Raw genomic sequence first — 25678 nt, 5'->3', positions numbered from 1 at the left:
CAAAAATTAAATTAAAAAAAAAAGGTTTTTTCAACTGAAAGTTAGGAGTAACAATAAAACTTAAAACGAACAGAAATCTTTACGTGTATGAAGGGGATTGCCCCTTCCTCAACACCGTAGAGGTAACTCACTGTATTTAGAGCTTGGTGGGAATTTACTCTTGGTTTTTCGTCACCCTAAGTTTTGATATTTTATCAGATTAACAGAGAGTAGTGGAAATTCAGTCATTTGTGATTTTATAGGAAGTTCAATCAAAAAAGAACCAAGAGCATTTTGTTGTGAGATTAGTAAACTCACTGAAGTTGTGTGACAACTTCATAGTCAAGGCGCTTCCAAGCTTCATGCAGATTCTTGTCTTTGCGAAATTCTTGTGCAGCAGCGAAAAGAAAATTGTCTCTTGTGAAGTTGAATATAACACGTTGAGAAACAAGTTGGATCCAAGACTGTGTCGGCGAACAAATAAACGTTCAAATGGGGATAAGTTCATTTATACAGTGAAAAAAAGTACAAAAGTCTAAACATTTTTGATCATATATGCAACAATCATCATCAACAGAAATATTGAAGTATCAAAATTAAACTAACATATTTATCCTTTTCCCTTTTTGTGATGGAAATATGTAGACTTCTGTACCTGCTTTTAAATACTTGAACTTATCCCCATTTGAACGTTTATTTGTTCGTCATAGAAAGACAGTGTGGTCTGGGAAAATGATACCTAGTTTAGGATATTATGTCGAAAATGCATTGTATGTATGGGGAAATGGGATGAATCAAGTATACAACTATAAATTCAACATTTCTTTTGCAATTAGAACACAGGGGAGACTTCGCCAACTTCATTAGAAATTTATTTGACATTTAGGCAAGATTAAAGAAAAATTGGGAGATATTGAACTCTCAGAAAAAAAAAATCTAGTGGATGAACCTGATATTAATTATTTTGTTTTCTATAAATATGTTAGTTTTAATTTTAATACTTCGGTATTTCTACTGATGTTGGTTGCTGTATATGTGATCAAAATAATGGACTTATCCCCATTTGAACGTTTGTTTGGTCGTCATTCTTAAGGTAGTGTAAACTGGGAAAAAGATACCTATTTTAAGGTATTATGTCGAAAACTGTGTTGGCAGTCATGAGAGTGAGCCATGTTTTGATTCTTGGGCCTTCCAGTGTCTAGGCTAGTCCATGCTAACTAACATCTTTTATCAAAATTTGAAGCTCATGAATAAACCATTCCTGACGCAGCTTCGAGTTGGAATAGTAACTGCACTTATTTTCATCGTTTAGCTTTTTCCGTCGTTTACTGTTTAATGACTATAGAGCGTACGTTTTTCGTAGTTCATTTCAAAATCCCAAAGTTAAATCGATCATAAAAACGGCTTATAGATCTTCGACAAAACTCTGAACAGATTTACTCTTTTGATCAAGAGAAAGATCGACGACGAGGCTAAATTCAGATCCAAATTCAGCTTATTGCTTAGCGAATCCGGGAGATTAACGAAAAAAAGAACGGCTTATAAGCAAAAAAAAATTTCGAACTTCATTTAGCTTTTGAAAGTAAAAAAAAAAAAACATATTCGGTTTTAAGAACGAAAAAGCATCAATTCATTCATATTTGATGGGCTCGGTGAGTAAGATTTTGCCCTCTTCCAAACTTCAGTACTTCACTCGGCAGTGAGATGGTAAAGGAGAACCAACTTTTGATGGTTCAGATTCACTCTTGGTTTACATAGATGTGGCACCGAAATATTATACCGTTTTAGTTTTCAAAATTCGTGTTTCCTGGTCGAATCAAAGTTTGCAACGACGTTGGATGCTTTGATAAATTCAGCACATCCGGCATCCCATGGGACGCAGAATCTTGCATCATTCGGAAAAAATTCATTGCAACGGCAAAACGTACGTTTTTACGTAACGAAGACTAATTCGCCGAAAGGTTGCACAGCCACGACGTGAAGCATCGTGAGTAACATTTTTTGGTCCTTTTGGAAACATGCTTACCACAGGCTGCCTTCGAAGAATGGAGCGAACCTTTTCTGAATGAAGGATCGATTGTATGAATTCAGCATCTTTATATGGAGGCTCTCCAAATAAAAATTTTAGCAAGTAGATGTGCTCTCGCTTTATTACTTTGGATGAGAAGGAAAAAGAAAAACACTTGAGGAGTTTATCTTTTCAATGAAGCTTCATTTTTACACCTCATATGTGAATAAGAGTCTTTACCGTTGGATGGCAGATATCTCTGCCATTAGGAAAACTTCGCAAGTTTGCCTATTCCATAGTTGTAGAAATAAAAAGTGACGCGTCTTTGGCTAAAGTTCAAGAAATTCTAGTTTTTTTAATACAAGTATGGTTATAAATATGAATATTCTAGATTTCATATTTTAAATTGTTTTGTTACCTATATTTCTCTTTGCAGATCAAAATGGCCTCAAATCTGCCATTGAAAAACAGTTTCGACGAAGAGCTTATCAAAACGCCAGGGCTTGGTGAAAAAGTGGTGGCTCAACATCAGTTGAGTGTCTCGCCATCAAATTTTCTTATCCCGAGTCCACTTATTACAAGACGAACTAGAACAAAATCTATGTGAGTTACTAATTTATTTTGATCCGCAGGAATGTTTTCCTTTCAGTTTAAAACACAGTGGACCCAAAGTTTTTGATGTCCCTACCCCTTCCCCGTCCTGCTTCTCTCCAGGCAGTGTCTTTAAAGATGTGTTTTAAGATATCAAATGTAGGGATACTGGTTTATTTGAAAGGGAATTCGTGTTGGATGGTCCTTCAAAACTATTTAGGGAAAGAGAAAACAACCTCCATTCCTATGAAATCCATTTTGCACAGCCCAAAGGAGACATGAAACCGTTTGGGTATTTTAGTCTTTTGAAGATATTATATATATATATATATATATATATATATATATATATATATATATATATATATATATATATATACAATATTATTAAGTGAGAAATAATTGTATATGTATGTGTTTATTTATTTTTTCTCGAAAACATCTCCATATTTTTTCGGGAAAATAGGTATCTCGGGATATTCTCGCATAAAAAAAACGATCTAGCTAGGTCAAAAGTTTGAGAAAATTCGTTAAGAGCCTTAATGTTGGTTTTTGCAAATGACTTCATGTTATTTATATATTCTGTTGGAAGGCCCAAAAAACGAAAATTTACAGTTGCAGTTACTGTAGATGATGATTCTTTGGAACCAACACCTGAACTATCAAACGTGGTAAGATGTTAAAATCGACAACTTGGACCATCAGTTGCGACAATACCAATGCGGGCAGCCAAAGCAAAGACCATTGCTAAATTGTCTGAAGTAATCAAAATCCAAAAACTTGTCAAAAATGAAAAAGAAGAGTAAAGACACGAGCGGTTAGAAGACATATGAAAACGACAATTAGAGTGTGTCAAAAATGAAAATGAACAGCAAATACAGACACGGTTAGAAGACATGCGAAACCGATCAAGTGAGCAAGTCAAAAATGAAAATGAAGAGCAAAGACACACGCGGTTAGAAGAAAAGCGATGGCGTGTCAATAATGAAAATTAAGAGCAAAGACACACGCGACTAGAAGACATGTGGCACCGACCATGTGAGGGAGTCAAAAATGAAAATGAAGAGCAATGAAACACCCGGTTAGAAGACGTGGGACACCGAGCATGTGAGCGAGTCAATGAAAATCAACCTGGACAGCGAGAATCAAAACGTGTCAAAATTAAAAATGATAGCGATGATGATTGGGTTTGAGATTTTGACTTGGATACAGTCATCAATGCCTACTATGTTTTTGTTAAAAAATCAAAGGTTTGGCGGTATGTATTTCATAATGACAAACGACAAGCCAAGGCAAAATTTAAAGGTCAAATAAAAAATAAAAATATGTATAATTTTACAAAGGCTGTTCTTCTAATTTAAGGTCCATTTGGACGTCATGACATCATGAAAAGGCTCAAATTGTCTGCATTTAGAAGATAAGCGACACTAAGAATCCATATATAGAAGCCTGCCGAGTGCCGGGGCCCGGTACTATATATATATATATATATATATATATATATATATATATATATATATATATATATATATATATATATATATATATATATATATGTATATATTTATATGTGTGTGTGTGTGTGTGTATGTGTTGTGTGTTTGTTTTACTCTCTTAATGGAAAGTTGTTCATACTAATTATTTAATGATTTAGTTGTCTCTTTAATAAACCACCATCCATAAAACATTATCGCGGAATACTGAAAAAACAACTTGTGCAACAAGATGCACTAAAAAAATGGTGAAAATGAGTTCTTTAATCATTGAATCTTTACGAATTCTAGACTATTATTTTGATAGATTTATGAAGACAAATTTGTGGAGGAGGGATATTTTATGATGCTAAGGCAGGTGCAGTATAGAGATAACACAATCAGAATGGGATATTTTTATTTTGTTTTTTCGTCTCAATGATAATGATAGATTGGATGTACCGATGAGGTAGCTAACTAAGGGATTTCCTGGAGTAGCGTCTGTGATTTGGCACGACTGAGCCATTAGTGCATTTAATCATAGATATATATCTTTTTAGATTGATATTTTTTAGTACAAAAGTAATAGATATGGTTACAATAAAATACCCAATCTAGCCAATGGAGTTCAGAGCTCACAGAAGTTGTGTGCTGAACTATAGTTAGGTTGGTTTTACCGTTCGTTTCTGCAATCATTATGCTAAGATACTTCCGCTCAAAGACTTTGGGGATTGTATGATTTCTGAGGGTGACGGAACAACTTTGCAATGTACTAAAGATTAAAAAATCACAGTTATCAATTTGAAAAGAAAGTTTGACAAATAGAAGGACATGGTCGTCATACACAAGATAAAGCAGGTGGGTACCATGAAGTAGAAGAGGGCGAGATGCGTTCCAGAATATTAACAATTATAGGTTTGAAAATGCTAAGAGTAAGAACGTTGCATTGCCTCCCATCTCTCCTGGTTTTGGGCAGGATCTGATGGCATGTCTTCTTATTTGGGGGAAACTGTTGAATTCTTGTACCAGAATTTCAGAGTTTTCACTCTGGTCGCTCTTGCATCACAGTCCAATGAAGTGTCCATTGTATGGTGTGGTTGATACTACCGCAAACTTTCAATGTATCTACAGTCCATATGCGTAAGGGTGACTTTTGTCCCTCAAAATCCGTTAGTACAGTGACTAGAATGTGCTGAGCCTCCTACCGAGATTTTTCTGGAATACAAGCTTCAAATGATACTTGAATTTCAGTTTAATTACAAATACTGAGTAGCGATAGGTAGAAATTATTAAGTAAATTCCAAGGATGTAGTTTCATAAGGTTTAAGACTCTAGACCCGAGGTTTAAGTCTCTGTTTTTTTTTATAAATGATAATTTTTTCATTTTTGTGATCCAAACAAAGTATTATCTCTGCTAGGAATTGACGACTGTTGATTTCCTTTTGTCTTACAAGACAAAAGCTGCACCATATTGAGCTGCATCACCTTACTACCACGCCTCCCTTGTAACAGTTTGTCACATCCGTTTCATTTGTTCGTTATACTCCGCTTGACAGAACCGGCGGACAAAATATTCTTGCTAGGTCAGTATGATTGGGGAGTACAAACCAAATTTTCCTTTGCATTTTGCACTGATTCAGATGTTTATAGGATGGTACTGCGCCGTACACATTGGGCGGTAAAGATAAAACGATCGGTTTATTTAAGGTCCGCGGTAGCACTGCAGCCGCCCACTGTCACTACAATAAACGGTCGTTTTTTTTTAAGCCTCTGGAAGTCTTGAACTAATTGCTTTTTCCTGAGAGAGGCAATAATTGTAAAAAAAAAAACAACAATTAAATAAACAAAGACAAAAAACAAACAAACTCGGTAATTTAATTAGTAAGTGCCCAGAAATCCAAGGAAGTTCCAAATAAGAACCTGCCTTCGACCCTATACAAATCACAGTCTATTTATCATAAAAAAAGGTGCTAATCTAATTTATGTGTCCTAAACTAAATACTATTTAAAAAAAATTAAATTAAGAAAATATCTACCTATCGCTTTTCAGAGTAGCTTCTGGTTTCACTACCCTCCCCCCGAGTGCCAGTACGTGTAGTAAATTTACTCAAATATAGAGAATCCCACAATGCATTTTTTAATATGTATGGGGGGGGATTTGTCTTTTTTTCAGTTATTTTGAACGAAAATACCAAAAGGTTTTCTTGAATGTACAAATACGAAATTATTAGTCTTAAACTTGTTCCTGCTTAACAGGCAAGAGGCAACTTCTTTGAAAATTCAACTTACTTAAAGAATTACATCAACTGAAGAAGCAAAGTCGGTTTTTGGTACGTGGGAGATAGCAAAGTGATTCCAGCTTGCTTCAGACTCCTCCTGCTTCATTAGATGAATTAGCATTAATAGTTAATCAAAATTAATTTTTTGGTCAGTTTTGTGATTTACTGATGTGGCGTCGGTAGGAGAATGATCTAATCTTGTAATAAAATATTATTATTACTTCTATATTTTCTGCATGTCTTTGACTTATATCCAACGCATTTTTTTAATCAAAAAAAATACAGAACCAGTTACAAAATGTAATTAGGTAGATGAATATATCTAACTTAGCCATTAAATGAATGAGAACTTGTCATCTCCCTTGAAACATTAAAACCGTAGGACTGCTGAAAAACAACATACCAAAAACTTGCACAGGGAACATAAACCTTAATTATCAAGATCGTTGTTGAGGTGACTGTTGTCTTTTCTTTCTTGTTTCCATGGAAGAAACTTAGATTGGTTATTTTGGCAATCATAAAAGGATTTGGTAATACTGTTGCATCGCGATTGTTTGTTATGCTTTGAGCTAAAAAAGAAAAGAAAAATCGGACACTACATGATCCAGATTGTTTCAAAATTGACGGTTGAGAGTAAATGTATACATGGATCAAATATGGGTATACATCTCTATGAAAGAAAGGATTTGAAGTGTCGTATGCGTAACAGTTGTTATTAGCGCTGCATTCAAATAGCGAGTCAAAAATGAGATTCTTGAAACTGTCCGTAGTCTGACTCACTTTTGATGTTGAATAAATTTAAAGAAAAAGTCAGAAAAATGACACAAGTGCTTTATTTCAAGAAAAAAGTCACTCTTTTTGTAGAAAAAAATAATCGGCCGCCTATTTATAATGTGTATTATTAACACAGGCATAACAATGGAATTTGAGATTCCAAATATGAAAACGGTAGACTTTCATCTACCATTTCAACTATTGTTTCATCAGCATAAAATAACATTCGAGTTATAGTTACTTAGAAATAGAACGTCTGATAAAAACTGTAAAACCGTATTTCAGAAAGCTCTTTTGTTAATGATAAAACTAATCTGGAAGAGCAAAAAGGGATGCAATGTAATTTTCTCTTGCTGCAAAATTCCTGATACCACTATAAGGCTGATATCCGATAGTCTCAGAAATTTCACCAGTCAAAACTGTAGATAGTTTCTAATTTGTATTAGAGTCCGAACATCCAGTTTGTGAAGTTTTGAAGCTAAAATTGTAACGTAGACGTCTTAAAAGAAACGTAGCACGTAGCCTAAATTATTCAGAAATGACTTGCAATTGCCATCACAATTTGTATTTCAAGGTTTCTGAGCTTCATGAGAGCAAGGCTAATGTCGCAATACATGTTGGGTTTCAAACCATACATTGGCTACCCACTGCCCAGATCATATAGTAATGACCTGCCAAAGGCAGCATAGAGCTCCTTGGGCTTCTTGATCAGAGAGGACCCGTCACGAGTTATGATTTAAAGATGATACACAATAGAAGATCATCCAAATACTCCAAAAAGCGAGCAATTACATCAAGACTTGCGTTTGTGAGTTTGGCAATGGTATTCATTTTTCAACGAATTTAGATTAAGTCTGGGATCCCCTCTACTACCCATGCTATTCAAGCAAGTAGTAGATTCTTTCTTTGGCCAGTAAAATCACAGCTGGCAGACCGCCGTGTGGTCTTGGCATAGCTTTAAATAAAAAGTTCGTCACATGTTTGATAGGTTTTAATGATACAAATGTCGGTGTTGAGCTAGGATATATTGTATAGGTATGTGTTCGTATACCCACTAATTATCATAACCAAATTTCTGACAAAAAGTTCACATCAGGATCCGCGTCCTCTCGAAGATTCTAGATAAAACTAAAACAACCAACAGATGACTTGTTACTTATGGTGACGTTAACCCGAATTTGAGCAATTTCTCACTTCCACTTAAATAAATACTATCATTCTTTCACTATACAAATGATTATCTGTTGATGAAAATTTACATCCCTTACGATGTTCTTTCTAATGCACTGAAGGGGTGCCACTAAATCTTGATTACTTTCTAGCTGAATTAAAGAATTTTCTTAACTTACTTCTTTTGTATCTGAGCCTTGGGGAAGGGTTCAAAAAGGACCACAGGAACGTGGATGGGAAAACGGTGACGTGTTGCAAGATACGCAGTTCCGTCACAAAACTTGGTTTTGGATCTGTGTCGACTGTGACCGTCCTCTCTCGGGGGTTATGTTTTCGGTAGTAAAGCCAACTAAGCTTCTTTTGCACAGCTTTCCGTTGTTGGAAAAATAGACAAATTCAAACAGCAACACGTGAGATAAGAAACGACTCCTAGCAGCTTTGGAGTTCCGAAGTTTACACCAAATTCTACTTCGTAATCCAACCAATCGATGTCGTTTCGTGGGGAACACACTTATCCTTTCATTTTTCCGGTATCATCCTCATATTGAAGCTATTTATAAACATGTTCTTCTCCACCATATTTAAAAACTTGACCACGGGCAAAGCTTTGTCATTGTTACACCTTCAGCTGTTCCAATACGAATTTGTCCAATGAATCCTAATAAAAGCACAAAATTCACCGGGGTTGAAGCTATTTGTCACTATTATTTTAGACTTGCATTGATCGGTATTATGTACCGACTGTTTTTTAATAGGGCATTTTTACCTGCATTTTGAAGAAAGGCAAAAATCCAAAGCTTTGTGAATCGCATAGACCAGTTACCTTCTGCTTCATAATTTGTAACCTCTTAGAAAAAACTGATCTTCCATGAAATGTACACAAGGTGCGACCGTCAAAACAACCAGTCCAAATTCCGTGAAGGCTTGGGTATACAAAAGGCGCACGCAAGGTTTTTTTTGCTAGCTGAGACCCCCATCGGATACCGAAAAAGAATTGGTAGCTATGTGTATGTGGTCGACATTTCAAAAGTGCTCGACTCCCTAATACATTCCAAGTCTAGCCTTTCTTTGCTGAGAAGCCGAATAACCTTTCATTTTTGGCCTCCTATGGAATTGCTATGGCAATGTGTCCATACGAGTGTCTAACCAGTTGAGCAACACTTCTGCTGTTCGGAAAGGTGAGAAACAAGGCTCTATTCTTAGACCAGTTCTTTTCAATAATGCCATCCGATCCGTCACTAAAAATATTCCTCCATATTTGATTAAATCCTGTGTTGACGCTAGCCACCTTTGTTACACAGACGTCATTCTTCTAATATCAAACCATCTCCATGCTCTCTAAAACATAGTTAATATAGCTTCCTTTGGTTTCAGTGAGATCGTCCTCCAGTTCGCCTCCTCAAAACTGAGTTTGTCGTCTACGGTTTCTTTAAAAAACCTCTCGTAACTATTTATGTGGGCTCAGCAACTATTTCTGTATCTTTTTTTCTGAAATAATTTAAAAATTAAAAATGGTTCAGAGACAGAAGCATTTTTTTTTCTTGAGCATTTTGACTTAAAATGTATAAGAGGTGTAAGTATTGCAGTTTGACACTTAATAACCAATTAATAACTTCTACGAGAGGTCTCTGAGAATTCGGCCTTTTCGTTCTGTCATTAGGCATTTAAGAATGTTTCGATGACCTTCTGGTGGTTCTAAAAGATCTAGAATCTCCATTCTATATAAAATTACCATTAATTTCAAACAAATATTGATTAATCGATAAAGTTCTATCTTTGTCGTCTGGACTCGATAAGAATAGTTTGGAAAGAAAATAATAAGTATTATTTTTTGAGCGTGGATAGAGCGTTAGCAAATCCAATATTCCTTTTTACTGTTTTTAGATGTTAGCCCTTGTCGGGGTTATCCGGTATGCATTACTTGCCAAGCATTTCTTGCCCAGTCTTTTCTTTTCTTACTTTATAATTTAGTTCGTTTATTTATTTGTTTACTTTTTTTCGTGTTGAAGAACTAGTTCTTATTTTGGCCAAACCCAACGACTACGAGCCCTGCTCTCCGTTGGGAGTGTGTTATTTTGCTCCAATACTGTGTTGAGTGTACGAGTTGAGTAAATTAATTAATTCATTCACCAATATGTCAGATCTTATTTTGGAGTTTAATGTTTCTATCGTTGGAAGATCTTAACCGAGTCAGGACAAAAAAACAGGACCATTAAGGCTATTTTTATCACGGGGTAGATGCTTAGAATTTAGAATGAGTGTCATCAAGTCTACATCAATTTTAGGAATATTTCTTAATTTTTGAAATTCTAGAAATCAAGAAATATTGAAAGATTCACAAAAAGAAATTACTAGCGAAAAATTTGATGGTGGAATGGATTGGTTTTTTCTTCTTTTTTTAGTCTTTGGAGAAATATGACTGACAGAAACCTAAGAAATAAGGTTGCTAATTTAATGTATTTTTAATCCGATCTAAAAATATATATATATATATATTCTTCGTTTTGATTTTTTTAAGTATAACCCTTCCACCCGTTTTATAGCTTAAATGAAAGAAAAAAAGCAAGTAAAATCGCCAATGTCGGTTACAAAATTTGTATGGTAGGTGGTGAATCTTACGTCTTATGTAAGAAATTTGTATTTGAAACCGTGACAGTTTTGGAATATTCATATATACAGGATCTATCTACCGACTTGGTATCTACCGAGTGACATATAGCCATCGCAAGTTCTGTCGGTCGGTCTGCCTGTCTGTCTGTCCCGGTTTTGCTTAAGGCCCTTCCAGGTAAGCTAGGACGATGAAATTTGGCAGGCGTATCAGGAACCAGGCCAGATTAAATTAGAAATTGTTGTTTCCCCGATTCGGCCATCTGGGGGGGGGGGGGGAAGAGTGGGGGTACGGTTAAGTCGGAAACTTAGAAAAAAGGAGGTATTTTTAACTCACGAACAGATGATCGTATCTTAATGAAATTTGATGTTTGGAAGGATATCGTGTCTCAGAGCTCTTATCTTAAATCCCGACCGGATCAGGTGACATTGAGGGGAGTTGGGGTGGGGAAACCTAAAATTTTGGAAAACGCTTAGATTGGAGGGATCGGGATGAAACTTTGTGGGAAAAATAAGCACAGGTCCTAGATACGTCATTGACATAACCAGAATAGATCCGCTCTCTTTGGGGGAGTTGAGGGGGGTTATTTCTGAAAAATGGAGTATTTTTAACTTACGAAGGAGTGATCGGATCTTATTGAAATTTGATGTTTCGAAGGATATCGTGTCTCAGAGGTGTTATTTTAAATCCCGATCGGATCCGGTGCCATTGGGGGAGTTTGGGGGGGGGGCTAAAATCTCGGAAAACGTTTAGAGTGGAGGGATCGGGATGAAACTTGGTGGGAAAAATAATCACAAGTCCTAGATACGTGATTGACATAACCGGAACGGATCCGCTCTCCTTGGGGGAGTTGAGGGGGGGGGGGTAATTCTGAAAAATTAGAAAAAGTGAGGCATTTTTAACTTACAAAGGAGTGATCGGATCTTAATGAAATTTGATGTTTGGAAGGATATCGTGTCTAAGAGCTCTTATTTTAAATCCCGACCAGATCTGGTGACATTGGAGGAGTTGGGGGGACCTAAAATTTTGGAAAACGCTTAGAGTGGAGGGACCGGAACGGATACGCTTTCTTTGGGTTGGGGGGAATTATCCTCTGATTCAATCATGATCCTCGTTTTGGAAGTTTTTTTTCAGGTCACTGATGATTAAAATGGACAATAAAAGCAGTTGTTTTACTCTGAAGCATATTTTTGTTTTGCTCTTTTATTTCTGAGACTTCAGTATTTGAAGAGTTACAAATCTTAGAGCATGGAAAGTATCATCTGACACTTTATTAGCCTCGTTGGTTAATTTATTTCTACGTGTTTTTTTTGGTTTAGTGCCACGGTGCTTTATAGACTCGAAACTTTGCTTACTTAATATATGTTTCGTATAATAAGAGTCGACCCTCGAAAAGTAAAAAAAAGAAAATTGAGTAAATATTACTTTATCAGAAGCCTATTTGGTGCACTAATAGGCATATAGTTAGTGCACTCAAATGTACCTCTAAGCAAAAACTCAAGCGCAGAAGAATATCCTAATTTTTTCTCATTAGATAATTATTACCGTACTTGCACATAAGAAGAGAAAAATGTTCTCTTTACTGATCAAAGGATTCATAAAAAAAAATTAAAAAAATTGCAAATTTTGGCCTTGGAAATTAATATTAGATTTCAAACCTTTTCACTAAAAATTAGACTCTGCAGAGACTAAAAGTGTTTAGTAGTGCAATACATTCAAGACTAGCAATCTGTCATCTTTGAATTTGATTGGAATGGGACATTAGTGGCTCAAATGTGTAAACGACTGAACGAAAGGAGATTGGCAAAAATTAACTATGTTTTGTGCTTTTAAATAAACATCATTCTTTTGTTCTAGGTCTGAACTTGCTCTTGAACGTCCAGTTGAGAAAGGTCACGTGAAGAGATTTTGCAGGGTCAAGGGTCATGGATTTATAGAGCCTGAGGATGGAGGTGATGAAGTATTTGTACACATTTCTGAGTGAGTATTCTTAAGGGGTTCAATCTGATTTTTCGTCTTTTTGTGTTTTTATAAAAAATTTACTGAATAACGATCCAATTCCCTTCATTAATGACCGAATTCCCTGATCTAAGGTTTCTGTGGTTTAGTACTCAGACCTCAGCCAAAATCCACATCAAAATTTAGCACTTTTTTCGCCGATGAACTTAAGAGGAAATTCATTTTTTAGCAGTTGCTATACTAGAAATCCGTCCTAGTATCAACTACCTATGGGATTCACTACCTTATGTCGAGAAAGCACCCAGATCATCTCTGTTATTTCAATCTCTTGTTTAATTGTTTAAATATTGTTTTGCTGTCTTCTTTGAGGGTATAAAAACACATGCATTAGGGATGCATCTGAAATGTAACACCAGCCCTTGAGACCATAGTCTAGTTACACTATTGTTGTCATCGTGTCAAGGAAAAAATAACAATAAATATATCATCTTCGTGGGACGTTATATATGCTTCAACTGAAAAGATTCATGCAAATTTTATCCCGTTCTGTCTTTTTCTTTATCTTGTTCTGTCTTTTTCTTTATCTCGTTCTGTCTTTTTCTTTATCTCGTTCTGTCTTTTTCTTTATCTCGTTCTGTCTTTTTCTTTATCTCGTTCAGTCTTTTTCTTTATCTCGTTCAGTCTTTTTCTTTATCTCGTTCTGTCTTTTTCTTTATCTCGTTCAGTCTTTTTCTTTATCTCGTTCTGTCTTTTTCTTTATCTCGTTCTGTCTTTTTCTTTATCTCGTTCAGTCTTTTTCTTTATCTCGTTCTGTCTTTTTCTTCATCTCGTTCAGTCTTTTTCTTTATCTCGTTCTGTCTTTTTCTTTATCTCGTTCTGTCTTTTTCTTTATCTCGTTCTGTCTTTTTCTTTATCTCGTTCAGTCTTTTTCTTTATCTCGTTCAGTCTTTTTCTTTATCTCGTTCTGTCTTTTCTTTATCTCGTTCTGTCTTTTTCTTTATCTCGTTCATTCTTTTTCTTTATCTCGTTCAGCCTTTTTCTTTATCTCGTTCTGTCTTTTTCTTTATCTCGTTATGTCTTTTTCTTTATCTCGTTCAGTCTTTTTCTTTATCTCGTTCTGTCTTTTTCTTTATCTCGTTCATTCTTTTTCTTTATCTCGTTCTGTCTTTTTCTTTATCTCGTTCTGTCTTTTTCTTTATCTCGTTATGTCTTTTTCTTTATCTCGTTCAGTCTTTTTCTTTATCTCGTTCTGTCTTTTTCTTTATCTTGTTCAGTCTTTTTCTTTATCTCGTTCTGTCTTTTTCTTTATCTCGTTCTGTCTTTTTCTTTATCTCGTTCCGTCTTTTTCTGGGAAAGTCATGCTCCAGTTCCATCCTAGCTTAGTGGAAATGCTGGCATATGGTCTTTTGTCGGGAGGAGGGGCTGAATAAGTCGAGGAATAAATGCATTTCATAATTTTATTTTTAATTTTTGCCAGAGAGGTCCTTTGGAACAATCTAAAGCCCTCTCCCCTATCCCCATATCTGTTTAGGCATGACTTTTAAATCTCGTTCAGTCTTTTTCTTTATCTCGTTCTGTCTTTTTCTTTATCTCGTTCTGTCTTTTTCTTTATCTCGTTCAGTCTTTTTCTTTATCTCGTTCTGTCTTTTTCTTTATCTCGTTCAGTCTTTTTCTTTATCTCGTTCTGTCTTTTTCTTTATCTCGTTCTGTCTTTTTCTTTATCTCGTTCTGTCTTTTTCTTTATCTCGTTCAGTCTTTTTCTTTATCTCGTTCAGTCTTTTTCTTTATCTCGTTCTGTCTTTTTCTTTATCTCGTTCTGTCTTTTTCTTTATCTCGTTCAGTCTTTTTCTTTATCTCGTTCAGTCTTTTTCTTTATCTCGTTCAGTCTTTTTCTTTATCTCGTTCAGTCTTTTTCTTTATCTCGTTCTGTCTTTTTCTTTATCTCGTTCTGTCTTTTTCTTTATCTCGTTCAGTCTTTTTCTTTATCTCGTTCAGTCTTTTTCTTTATCTCGTTCTGTCTTTTTCTTTATCTCGTTATGTCTTTTTCTTTATCTCGTTCAGTCTTTTTCTTTATCTCGTTCAGTCTTTTTCTTTATCTCGTTCTGTCTTTTTCTTTATCTCGTTCTGTCTTTTTCTTTATCTTGTTCAGTCTTTCTTTATCTCGTTCTGTTTTTTTCTTTATCTCGTTCTGTCTTTTTCTTTATCTCGTTCCGTCTTTTTATGGGAAAGTTATGCTCCAGTTCCATCCTAGCTTAGTGGAAATGCTGGCATATGGTCTTTTGTCGGGAGGAGGGGCTGAATAAGTCGAGGAATAAATGCATTTCATAGTTTTATTTTTAATTTTTGCCTGAGAGGTCCTTTGGAACAATCTAAAGCCCCCTCCCCTATCCCCATATCTGTTTAGGCATGACTTTTAAATCTTTTTCCACGTGCCACTTTCTTTTACACGATCTATCTTATTCGTTCAATGTTCATGTTTCAAACATTTAGATTTTTATAATCTCTTCAAAATGTTTCCTGTTAACGTTTTGCTATTGTCGTTTGTAAGTTTTTCTGTGAATTCTACAGCAAAAATACGTTTTAGTGAAACGTTTTTGATTTTATTTGGTTTGAATTGTAAGAAAAGATATTTTTCGGATGGACAGTAGTTTGTTCTGCTGCTTAATATGACCATGGCTCGATGAGTATGCCGTAATTACATAGCCTTTACATATTTATCAAAAAATATTAAGTTGCCGCGTGAATACTTTGGATGCATACAAATTTTAGGATATGGGAATACACTCAATTTATATTCATGTCACGCCCTTTTAGCTGGTAATAACGAGCCAAATCTACTTGCATCTTCTTTTATTTTTAATTTTAGGATAAAAACCCTTGTTTGGTTATTAATATCTTACAGTCACAAATATCCTCAGTAATCAGGGTTAGTGCCCAAAAGTGAAAAGAACGTTCCGTTTATTCTTTATCTTTTATTTACTTTTTTCCACTAACTAGTTTGACTGAATCTATACTCTAGTGAAAACCATTATATTAATCTAGTTGAAATAATTGATAAAAGTATTTACCGCTTAAATCATCAGGATATTCAGCAGCCTTGAGTATAAATATTCTTCCTCCATTTCTTTACTTGACTTAAGTCCTGTACTTCTTCGACGGTTGACTTAAGGCCTCTTTCTTCGTAATGACGTGAGTGTGCCTTTTGTATACCTCACAGTCTTCTGCTAGGTCGAGAAGGTCTGAGAAGCGGTGAGGTGTCCACTTATCTTTCCCCCTCCTTCTCATTCTGTTTTAGTTCTCGTAGTACCCATAGATTCTGTGTCAGTTTTTAATTCCGCCCCGTTCTAACATGTATATATTGGATAATATGTCCCACTTATCTGTCCTCTAGTGGGATAATCCGTCCTGCTCTTAAAACTTATAAGCTATTTAATATAATTATTCTAAAGATTTTGGTTTTGATGGAAATTAAAAACTAAGTCATTTAAACCACTCTCTGAGGCAACATTTGCTGAATCGAACCATTTCGTCCAAAAATATTAGTGTTTGATGTCTCATCACTTAAGCTTCGCGCCTAAAATAGTCTATCAGTGGTTTTTCTTGAATAATCGAACAATTTTTCTTCTTTTTGTATTGGCCACCCTTTAAGATAAGAGAAAGGTTTTATTTAACTCGTCATTTACCAGGGACACCAGTGTTGCTTGTCTCAACTGCTTCAGGTTTCGACCTCCTTTGGAGACTTGCTTCTGTGCACACTCCTAAAACGAGTGAACACAACTTGGTAATTTTACTGATCTATTTCTTAGGTCTTCCTTGTAATCTCCATCTTCAGTTAAAACATCACAGTTAGAAAGTTTAGAAAGAACAAAGAATCTGATTTTTCAATCGTTTCACCTACCTTCACAACAAATTGAGCAATATCCTCTAAGACCAAAGACCTAGCTTTGCACCTTGTTTATTAGTGCTTTCATGAATATAAATACGTTCCTGTATACCGTTTCTGAGGGAACCAAGATTGTCTGCGTGTTCTAAGTCGAATCTCAGCTTCTCATCCTAGCCCTGTGTCGCTAAAGACTTCTCAAAGGTTAAGAAAATTTTTTCTAATATAAAACTTATTCTCAACTCGAAATTTAATCAGATCTTTGTTATTCTTTATCACCTTTGTCGACTATTACTTTTAAAGGTGATTTTAGTTGGAAACTGAAAGGCTGATTTATTAACTAAAAGAGTACTTCTTTCCTTTCTGGATCGCTGCTTCTTTACAAATACTGATTTTTAACTATCTTTGTCCTTACTATTTCAATTTTATTTTCTTTAGTATTGAAGGTGAATATGTGCCTTTAGAAGGTGATGCTGTCTCTTACCGTCTTGTGCCTGTACCCCCGAAAAATGAAAAACTGCAAGCCGTCCACGTCGAAATAACGCAATTCATACCTGAAAAACATCATAAGTGGTCGTGTCCTGTCGACGAAGATCAACCTCATGCCCATCCAGAAGCATAATTGGATTCTGTTCTGAGTTTAAGATTAGCTAATAACTAAATAGTGATTGGATGGGGATGACAAACATTTTCTTCATAGAACTTTCTAGTTTATTCAGGGAACCTCTACAGGCATACTATCTGTATTTGATACTTGTAATTTCAAAGAGGGGAGCTCTAAAGACATGTTTTTTATTTAATATTGATTGCTAATTTATTTGGTCCTCGGCTTGTGTTCTGAGTTCTTGTATTGGATTGTTAGGTTACCAACGAAAACATTAAATTTCACATTAATCCAAATTTGTGTCAGTAGTCCAAGTCTAACTAACCGATTGCTTGTTAAAGTTTGCATTTTTTTTTTTTTTTTTTTTTTTTTTGAAAATTCGTTTTCTATTAGTGATTATCCACCAGATGCCTCCCTCAATTGCTTATTTGAATTAAGGATGGGGACGGTTTGACCGATATTTATTCTGCGTATCTGTACCAATCTGTCCCCTTGTTGACGAACTAGCATATTACAAATGTGCACTGCTTATTTGCTGATTATCCGTAAGACTTGTGTTAACATAGTACGATAAATTAATTTTTATATTTTTAAATCACTCAAGAACGTCACGTCACTATAACTTCTAAAGAGTGTTTCTAACATAAACAACAAATTACAAGTAGAAGCAATAGATAATTTTTTTCTAAAGACCGTGGAATTTCAAACTTTAAATGAATATTTCGGCCCAGTGTCCAAGGGCCGTCCTCAGCACAACACAAACGAAAATACAAAAGAGAAACTTACAGTAAAATACGAACTCTAAAACTAAAAAAAATGAATTAAAGTTTTTTTTTTAAGTTTAGAATTCTACCGTCTTTAGAAAAAATTTCCCTATTGTTGTTACTTGTAATTTGTTGTTTATGATGGAAAGGCAGTGGGGTTTTCGTCGCTATTTTTGTACCTAATGTTTTATTCTTGTAAGTTAATTACCAAAATCGTTTGCTAAGCTGTTTTCAATGGACAGGGTAACGTGTGTTCGATCACGCTTTTATCCTCTTGACCTATATTGCCGTGGGGCAATATAGGACCATTGCCCTGATGATCCTTTCTTTGAGAACAGCCTAGCAGACAGTTTTAGTAATTGTCTCAGAAGTGTGAAAATGTAAGATACAAGTGTTTGGCGCGATAATTACAATTTAACAGCTATTTATTTTCTATTTTAGGTTTAAAAAAAAACAGTTCTTCGTCTTTGATCTAAACTACAAATATTTTTTTTCCTCTTTTCCGTGTTCATTGTAGGATAATATATCACTTTTTGGCTACCATTGGCGCCTGATAAAATTTTACAGTAGGAGTAAGATGCATATGTTTCCCAAAAGCGCAGTCTCTGGTCGTTTTTTTAGAGGGAAGTTTGTCTTGGATGTTTGTATGAGACAGTGCGAGGACCTAAAAAATTATATTTTGTGCTATGAACTGAAAAATCAATACTTTTTTGTTGTTTCATTGGATACCTGAAGAGTAATAGTATCTGTAGCATTTCCTTTTTGTTAACTATTTTCAGGCTGAGAGACATATAAACCTGGAATGGAATGCTCCAATTTTTCATGGAATGGAAAATGTGCTTATCCATTCCAGTAAGATTCGATCATTTCTGCTTCGTCTGGCGTTTCCAACTTATAATTTGGATTGGTAGTAAGACTGTCAATTTGAGTATCTAACCAATAACTGTGTTAAAGAAGTATGAATGAATGTCAATATTGATGGTAGGATCATATTTGAGGAAGGGCTTACGTTAGCTTGGTGTCAAAGTTAAAACCAGCCTCAAGCTTAACCTGAAATATAGTGAAAGATTGGTTCTTTCTCTAAGTTTGTTTCTTGTTTTTTTAATCCTCGCGTATCATAAATGTTGTAGCTATTGCAATATCTAATGCTTGATATTGCTAGATATCGAATTCCAATTGCAATAGCTATTCAACAGCTGTTGTAGCTATTACAATATCTAATTCCATTTTACATTCAACAGTGTTCTTTTTATGAACCTAAGTTACTGTCCTGTTAAGGAAGAGAGCTGAACATGTAAACTGTCCTATTTTCACTCTTACATTTCTAGATTATTTTTTTTTTCGTTCAACATTTTACAGATTATACGCAAGGCCCGTATTTGTATTTAAGAGTATCACTTGTAGTGTGTACAATTACAAAGGTACTTTCATTTAGTTAAATCAAACTGCTTTTCGATCTATAAATAAATAAAAATAAAACTGGACTGAAAACCTAGTATAGTTCAGATTCTTAACTTAGATTTCCGAAATTAAATCGCAATTCTGTTAGTTGGGAAATTGGTTGATATTGCAATTTTCAAGTGTCTGGCTGCTAAAATGTATGACGTTTTGGTAGAAAAGTTAAATGGCTAAACTATTAAGCAATAGAAATAATTCAACGTCCAAAATCCGATTAGAGCTACAAATTTTACCTTCGACTATTTTTAAATTAAAGTGCAAAAGTTGTGAGCAGCGGGAGAATTCTGGTTCCAGTTTTTTTCTTCTATCCTTTTTTTCCATGATATCCCACAACATCAACCAAAGTTTATTTTATCAAAATTTTTTATACTATTTTAATTTTTGTGTGGTATAATCTGAGAATATGGAATCAACAGTAGCTCAGAAGTAAGAATATCGATTCCTTAACCCGAATAAGGCACTGATTTCTGAATTATCAAGCAAAATTAAATTCTGTAATAGAACTGGTCATGGCAAATTTTAGCGATCAAACTGTATGTTTGACAGTCAAATTGTCGAGTTGAAAACCTTGTCAAAAGGAGTTACAATTACAGAGCAAAGGAATTACAAAAACAAGTTCTGTTTTTAGGCTGCTTGAGTTAGATAATGTTAGACTTTGGAACTATCTTTAAGGATGTTGTCTTTCTTCCTTATAAGGACAAGATAGTTATTTCTTTTTGTGCTTTGAATTCGAAAATAATTTCTCGGAATTATTTTTTTCTTAAGTGATAGTTTCTTTTTCTTGTTTATTTTTTAATCTTTTTATTATAAATTGTTTTCTCAATTGTTAATAAATTCCGTTTCCTTTCAAGAGTCATTTTACTGCCAGCGTATCCAGTGGTATAAGACCGAACGATGACGATTTTTATGAGTATAAGTGTTACTGATTACAGAGGTCTAAAGGGCATGAAATTACAGCACAAGGGGGAAATTATGGTACATTAAAAAAACATAGAAACCTTATATTACTTCTAAAATCAAATGAATATACCCCAAAACGTGCTTGATCAATTGATTTATTACACTTATTATGCTCTTTCAAAAAAAAAATTCCCCTTAAAAATCATCTTAATTGGGGCTCTCCCATTGCCCAAAATAGATAAATGGATTGTCTGAACGCTCTATATTTTGGGGAGGATTTGCCTCTAAGGTCTAAAAACAAAGAATTCTCTTTTGATGCTGATTCAAAAACTATATGCTTTTTTAAGTGTGGGCTGTTTTTCCTTGGTACAGGGTTTACCTGTACCAAGGGTTTGCCCTCATCCAAACGTATTTTTATGATGGTATCTGTAAGGGAAACAATCCTTTCCTTTTTTATTCTTTGTTTTGTACAATTTTTTTAGTCTTGTAATGTTATAATTTTTTCCATTTCATCATAAAAATTATTTTCTAATAAGAAAAAGGTTTTGGATGTTTGTTTTTCAATTTTTTTCTTTTTTTTAATGCAAATCTGTGCTTTTTTGAAACTCTGAAGTTAATGGAAGTTACATATCTAGAATGAGCATATAAATTTAATGTTTTTTAATTTAGGAATATTTTTTAAATACAGATATAAAAAAGGATTTTTGAGGAGTTCAAACTTAAGGCATTCGATGCAAGTTTTTCTTGAAAAAAAGTGAAAAACAAAAAGGGCTTGAATTTACTATGCATCGAAGGCGGATGACCAAGAAGGATATCTTAACGAGTAAAAGTTGGTTAGAGGCCCGTCAATCTTCACGTGTTGATGGCCTAGCTAACTGGTTACACAATTGAGGCGTGGCATTTTTTACCAAAGAAAATGCTGTGGAAAAAAAAGTTCTAAAATTGCTAGTCGACTTAGAGCTATCGAAAATTTATTTAACTCTCCGTTCAATTTCGGAAGCCATACTAATATGCGTTGGCGTAATCGTCCTTAAATATTTGCGCTATCTATTATTAAAAAATTAACCGGCATTATTGACCGCTTGTCCAATAAAGGTAACAGTTTTGAAGAACCGTATTGGCGCCCATTTCTTAGGCGAGAGGTCAGTCGATGTTTTTTATGGGAGGGGGGAGGATTCCTAAATTCTCAAAAAAGTGCATTTTTCAAGTTGCCCGAGTTTTCAAGATTTCCATGAGAGGTGCTTCAAATAGATAGGAAAAGGGGATTTTACACTCCACTCATTTGGAGGAATATCTTCGGACAGCATGCTATATGAGGCTGGGGAGTGAGAGCTCTCCTCGTATGCTGTTTTAAAAGATACTAGTAGGCTCTATTTTATTTTTCAGTTACAAGATCGAATGATTTTGTTGGAAGATCTGTAACCGACACCTATTGAAGTTTTCCTATCCAACGGCATATGTATTCAGCTAAATTTTGAAGTAGTTGATTGTGGGTAGATCTTGCAGGACTAAAAGTCAGGAGCTCAAAGCTTACGCAACAAGTGACACTTAAAACATTCAAGGTCATGTCATAGCGTTGCTTGAGAGCCATCACGTCTGGGATTTCTAAAATGTAGGTGATTTTTTTTGGTGCTGGTAAAAATTACTTTATTGCTTAAAAGCAAAAATATAGAGGGCAAACATTTTATAGAACAACCCATGCTCATATTCTCTAGATCATTTTTCGACATGTGAAGATTTTGATGTTTTTGAGTTTAGGTTAAAATTTTCGGTAAATGGTAGATATTATGTAGGAGTTCCGGCGCTTGTAAAGAAGGGTGTATTTAATTTATTTCGTAGGCTAGAAAGTAAGTCTAAAAATTAGTCATGGTTATTATTATCCGTTAAAAACGTTCACCTTGTTGTGTTTGTTGTTTATTTGCCTCCGAATGATAGTTCTTACAGCCGTGAAAGTATATGGAAATTGATTAAAATGAAACACACATGTATAAAAGAATGTACCCTTGCCGTAATTTTGTTTTTCTAGGGGACTTCAATGTATATACTATTGAAGAGGACGAATTGCAGGTCGGTGAACCCTTGTAAATGAGCCAGGTCAGAATGTTTGTTTGATGAAAGAATATGATAATATTTTCCCTATTAGGAAAAGTAGGGATAGGTCTTGGAAAATAAATAGATGGCGAAGGAATTTAATGAGTTTTTTTCTAAAAAGGAAAGGTTACTAATTATGGACGGGAGGTTGGGAGGAGATCTTGGTATGGGTGATTTTACGCGTTATAGTGGGTTTAGCCGAGTTTAATTGGTTATATTTTATATAGTTTATCTCTCTGACCCGGGCGATGGACCTCGGGGTCCTAGAGTTGGTCGGATCTGCCCATTTGACAGTGATTCTTAAGCTGAGAGCGTGTATTCGACGGTCTGAAAGGATAAATGAAAGGTGTATGTGTGAGGAAAGGATCCGTAAACCGGTTTGGATAGCCAAGGAGAAAGAAGAATTGGTTAAAATGGAACTAGAAAGTGAGGAATTTCAGAATGATTACCATTCGATTTTGATTTTTTTAGAACCAGCCGAATTGGATCAAGCTACTTTGGTAATTACAGATAGAATTTATGAGAGCATCAAGCCTCTATCTCAGGATAGGAAACATCCGGATAGAAAAGATGAGGGTTTTTTGATGAGCAATGTGGGCAGAAAAGGAAGAGGTAATTAGGGTTTTATGGCTACTTAAAGCAACAGACCCTTTGGATCAGGAAACGAATTTGCACAGGCTAGCTGAATACAGGGAATTAAGGTTGGATTATAATAGGGTTAAAAGAGAGAGAGGCAGATGAAGATTAATGAAGAAATTACGAGAGCTGATGGTATGAATAATCCTAAAGAGTTTCGGTCTGTAGTTAAATTTTAGATCCAGGGCCCGGGAATAAGAGGAAAGGTCCCGCCAGTTGAGACGTGGCCAGATTATTTTGGAAATAGGGAGTCAGAATAAATCAGGGGAAATGAGTTGTATGATTCAGAGGATAGAGAGGTCAGGGGACGGTAACATATCCTTTAAGAGAGAATGATTACGATTTAATTAGTCTGTATCTCAACAAGAAATTTGGGATCAGTTGAAAAAGATGAATGGTAATTCGTGTCCAGGAACAGATCGTATGTCTACAAAGGCCCTGAGGTTAGGAAAGACAACTTTAATGCCCATGTTGGGCGCAATTTTCTCGTTTGTAGATGAGAAAGCTTGTTGGCCTCGCTCATGGGACGCCGGTAGCAGTGTCTTTTTTTAAGAAATGTAATTGAAAGGTACATGAAAACTTTAGGTCTATTTTTATGGGAAATGTGGTAAGTATCAGCCTTTTAGACCTGAAAAGTACTTTCGACTCAGTAAATAAGAGATTGTTAATCGAAAGTTCATTAGAAATAGACTTGCCGTCTTGTTTTGTAGCAATAATAACAGATATGTATCGGGGGGTAAAATTTGTTGTGAGGGTTATGGGAAATTTTTTAGGCTGGTTACGTCTCATGTGGATGTAAAACAAGGATGCACTTTATCTCCTAAGCTTTTCTCCTTGTTTTTTAAGGATTTCAACTTTTTTTAAGGAATGATGTTAGAGGTTAAAGAAGAATTTGTTTACTTGGGTGTCAAATTTAATGCATTAAGGGGGATGTGTAGGCACTTAGAAGATTGTAATTTAAGGCTTAATAGGCTAGTAAATATGCTTTTGAGAAGTAATTTAGGTCAGGTAGCTGACATGAGGATCCAGAAAAGAGTTTTCTAGACAAGAGTAGCTACTAGTCTACATTGAGGTTCTGAGGTTTAGGGCTTTGCTGAAACAGCTAAAATAGAAGTAGTCAATTAAGATATTTTAAGATAATTTTTAGGTTTGAAGGATTCATTTAGTTCAGTGATACTGAAAAGAGATTTGAGGCTTTTCACTTTAAGAAAAGTTAGATTTGTTAGAATGGTGAAATTCTGGGAGAAAATAATCACGCTACTTAGAGTTCGGCTTCTTAAGTCAGCTAGTTTGGAGAATTTCAAGGATAGTAGACGTGATTCGTGGCGAAATCAGGTCAAGATATTACTGGACCTTTTGGAGATGTGGAATGAAGGAACAGGCCCAATGGGCGAAATCGTGTCAGCATGGAAGGAAGTCAAGCGAACCCTAAATGACCAAGAAATCCCAGAGTGGCAAGCTCACAAGGGCCAATCTATGTCTTTGAGGTTTTACTCCCAAGCTAAAAAGTGTTAGGCAGAGGATGTTTATTTTAAATTTGGGTTGAATAAAGAGGATTTGTTGTTGGTAAGAGGGGATACTTTGGATTTAGCTGAGAGAAAGAAATATGTGGGAAAATTTAGGCTGGCGACTCGCCTCTATTTTTGCCCTCTGTGTGGATGTGTGACTGATAATCTATTTCATTTTTTATCCGAGTGTGAAGAGCTGTCTCAGTTGCGGATTGAATGTTTTGGACGAGTGTTTGGGGGTGAATGCTGGTTAATTGAGCGGATGGCTGAGAGGAACGCATGTGCTATTAAACAGTTGTGTAAGTTTCTTCGTTTAGGGATTAAATATAGGGAATCATGTTTGAGGGGACAGCTTGTTACGGCTTTTAGGATTTGAATTTTATTATGATTGGTGTAGATAAAATTGTTGAACCTTGATGTGTTTCTTTTTTGTATTTTTGTTGTTCTTTTTTATTTATATTATCTAAAGTTGTATTTTGTTCCTGAGCTTTGTTTGTAGACTATATTCTGTGTTGCTATGGCCCGCAGGCTTTTTGCAATAAATCTTATAATATACGCCTCTCTGGTAGCAGCAAACTGAAAATAAAATCAATTTTCTAAACATGTTGCCATGGACCATGGTTTAAGGTTTTAAGTTTAAACCAGTAAATGGCATAAATTTATATGAAATTTGAGTTTTAACAGATTAAGGTCTCATTTCATTCATTCCTGTCTCCGTTCACTCATAGTTTTGCCATTAATGTCATTTTATTGGTAAATATCTAAACCTAAAAATAAACTGACCATCAATTCAACGAATGAATTAGGTCTTTCAGGTAGAAGCACTAGCTGTTTTCATAACCAGGAGGGATACAACGTTGCTAGGAAGGATAAGCTACCAAACACAATAGTAAATATCTTGACTAACGGAGTATTCAGATAGCTAAGAAACGAAACTAAATCTAGAATCAGAATTTTATCCTTAATCCAAATATGATTGTTTCCGCCACATAATTCA

General features: G+C 35.1%; 1 protein-coding gene across 1 annotated transcript in view; it reads left to right on the top strand.

Annotated features, from left to right (window-relative positions):
• LOC136039379 (cold shock domain-containing protein CG9705-like) overlaps positions 1 to 20396 on the top strand; it is a 31240-nt gene extending 10844 nt beyond the window's left edge. Inside the window, exons 2-4 of the mRNA XM_065723054.1 lie at positions 2424 to 2590; positions 12739 to 12861; positions 17159 to 20396. Of these exons, the coding sequence (XP_065579126.1) occupies positions 2430 to 2590; positions 12739 to 12861; positions 17159 to 17342 (468 nt within the window). The 5' untranslated portion in view covers positions 2424 to 2429 and the 3' untranslated portion in view covers positions 17343 to 20396. The remainder of the gene's footprint in view (positions 1 to 2423; positions 2591 to 12738; positions 12862 to 17158) is intronic.
• Positions 20397 to 25678: the final 5282 nt, after the last annotated feature.

The sequence above is a fragment of the Artemia franciscana genome, chromosome 19 (genome assembly GCF_032884065.1).
Source record: "Artemia franciscana chromosome 19, ASM3288406v1, whole genome shotgun sequence".
In the NCBI taxonomy this organism is placed as follows: Eukaryota; Metazoa; Arthropoda; class Branchiopoda; order Anostraca; family Artemiidae; genus Artemia; species Artemia franciscana.
The sequence above is the reverse complement of the archived record's forward strand: the minus strand, read 5'-3'. Positions and strand labels throughout refer to the sequence as shown.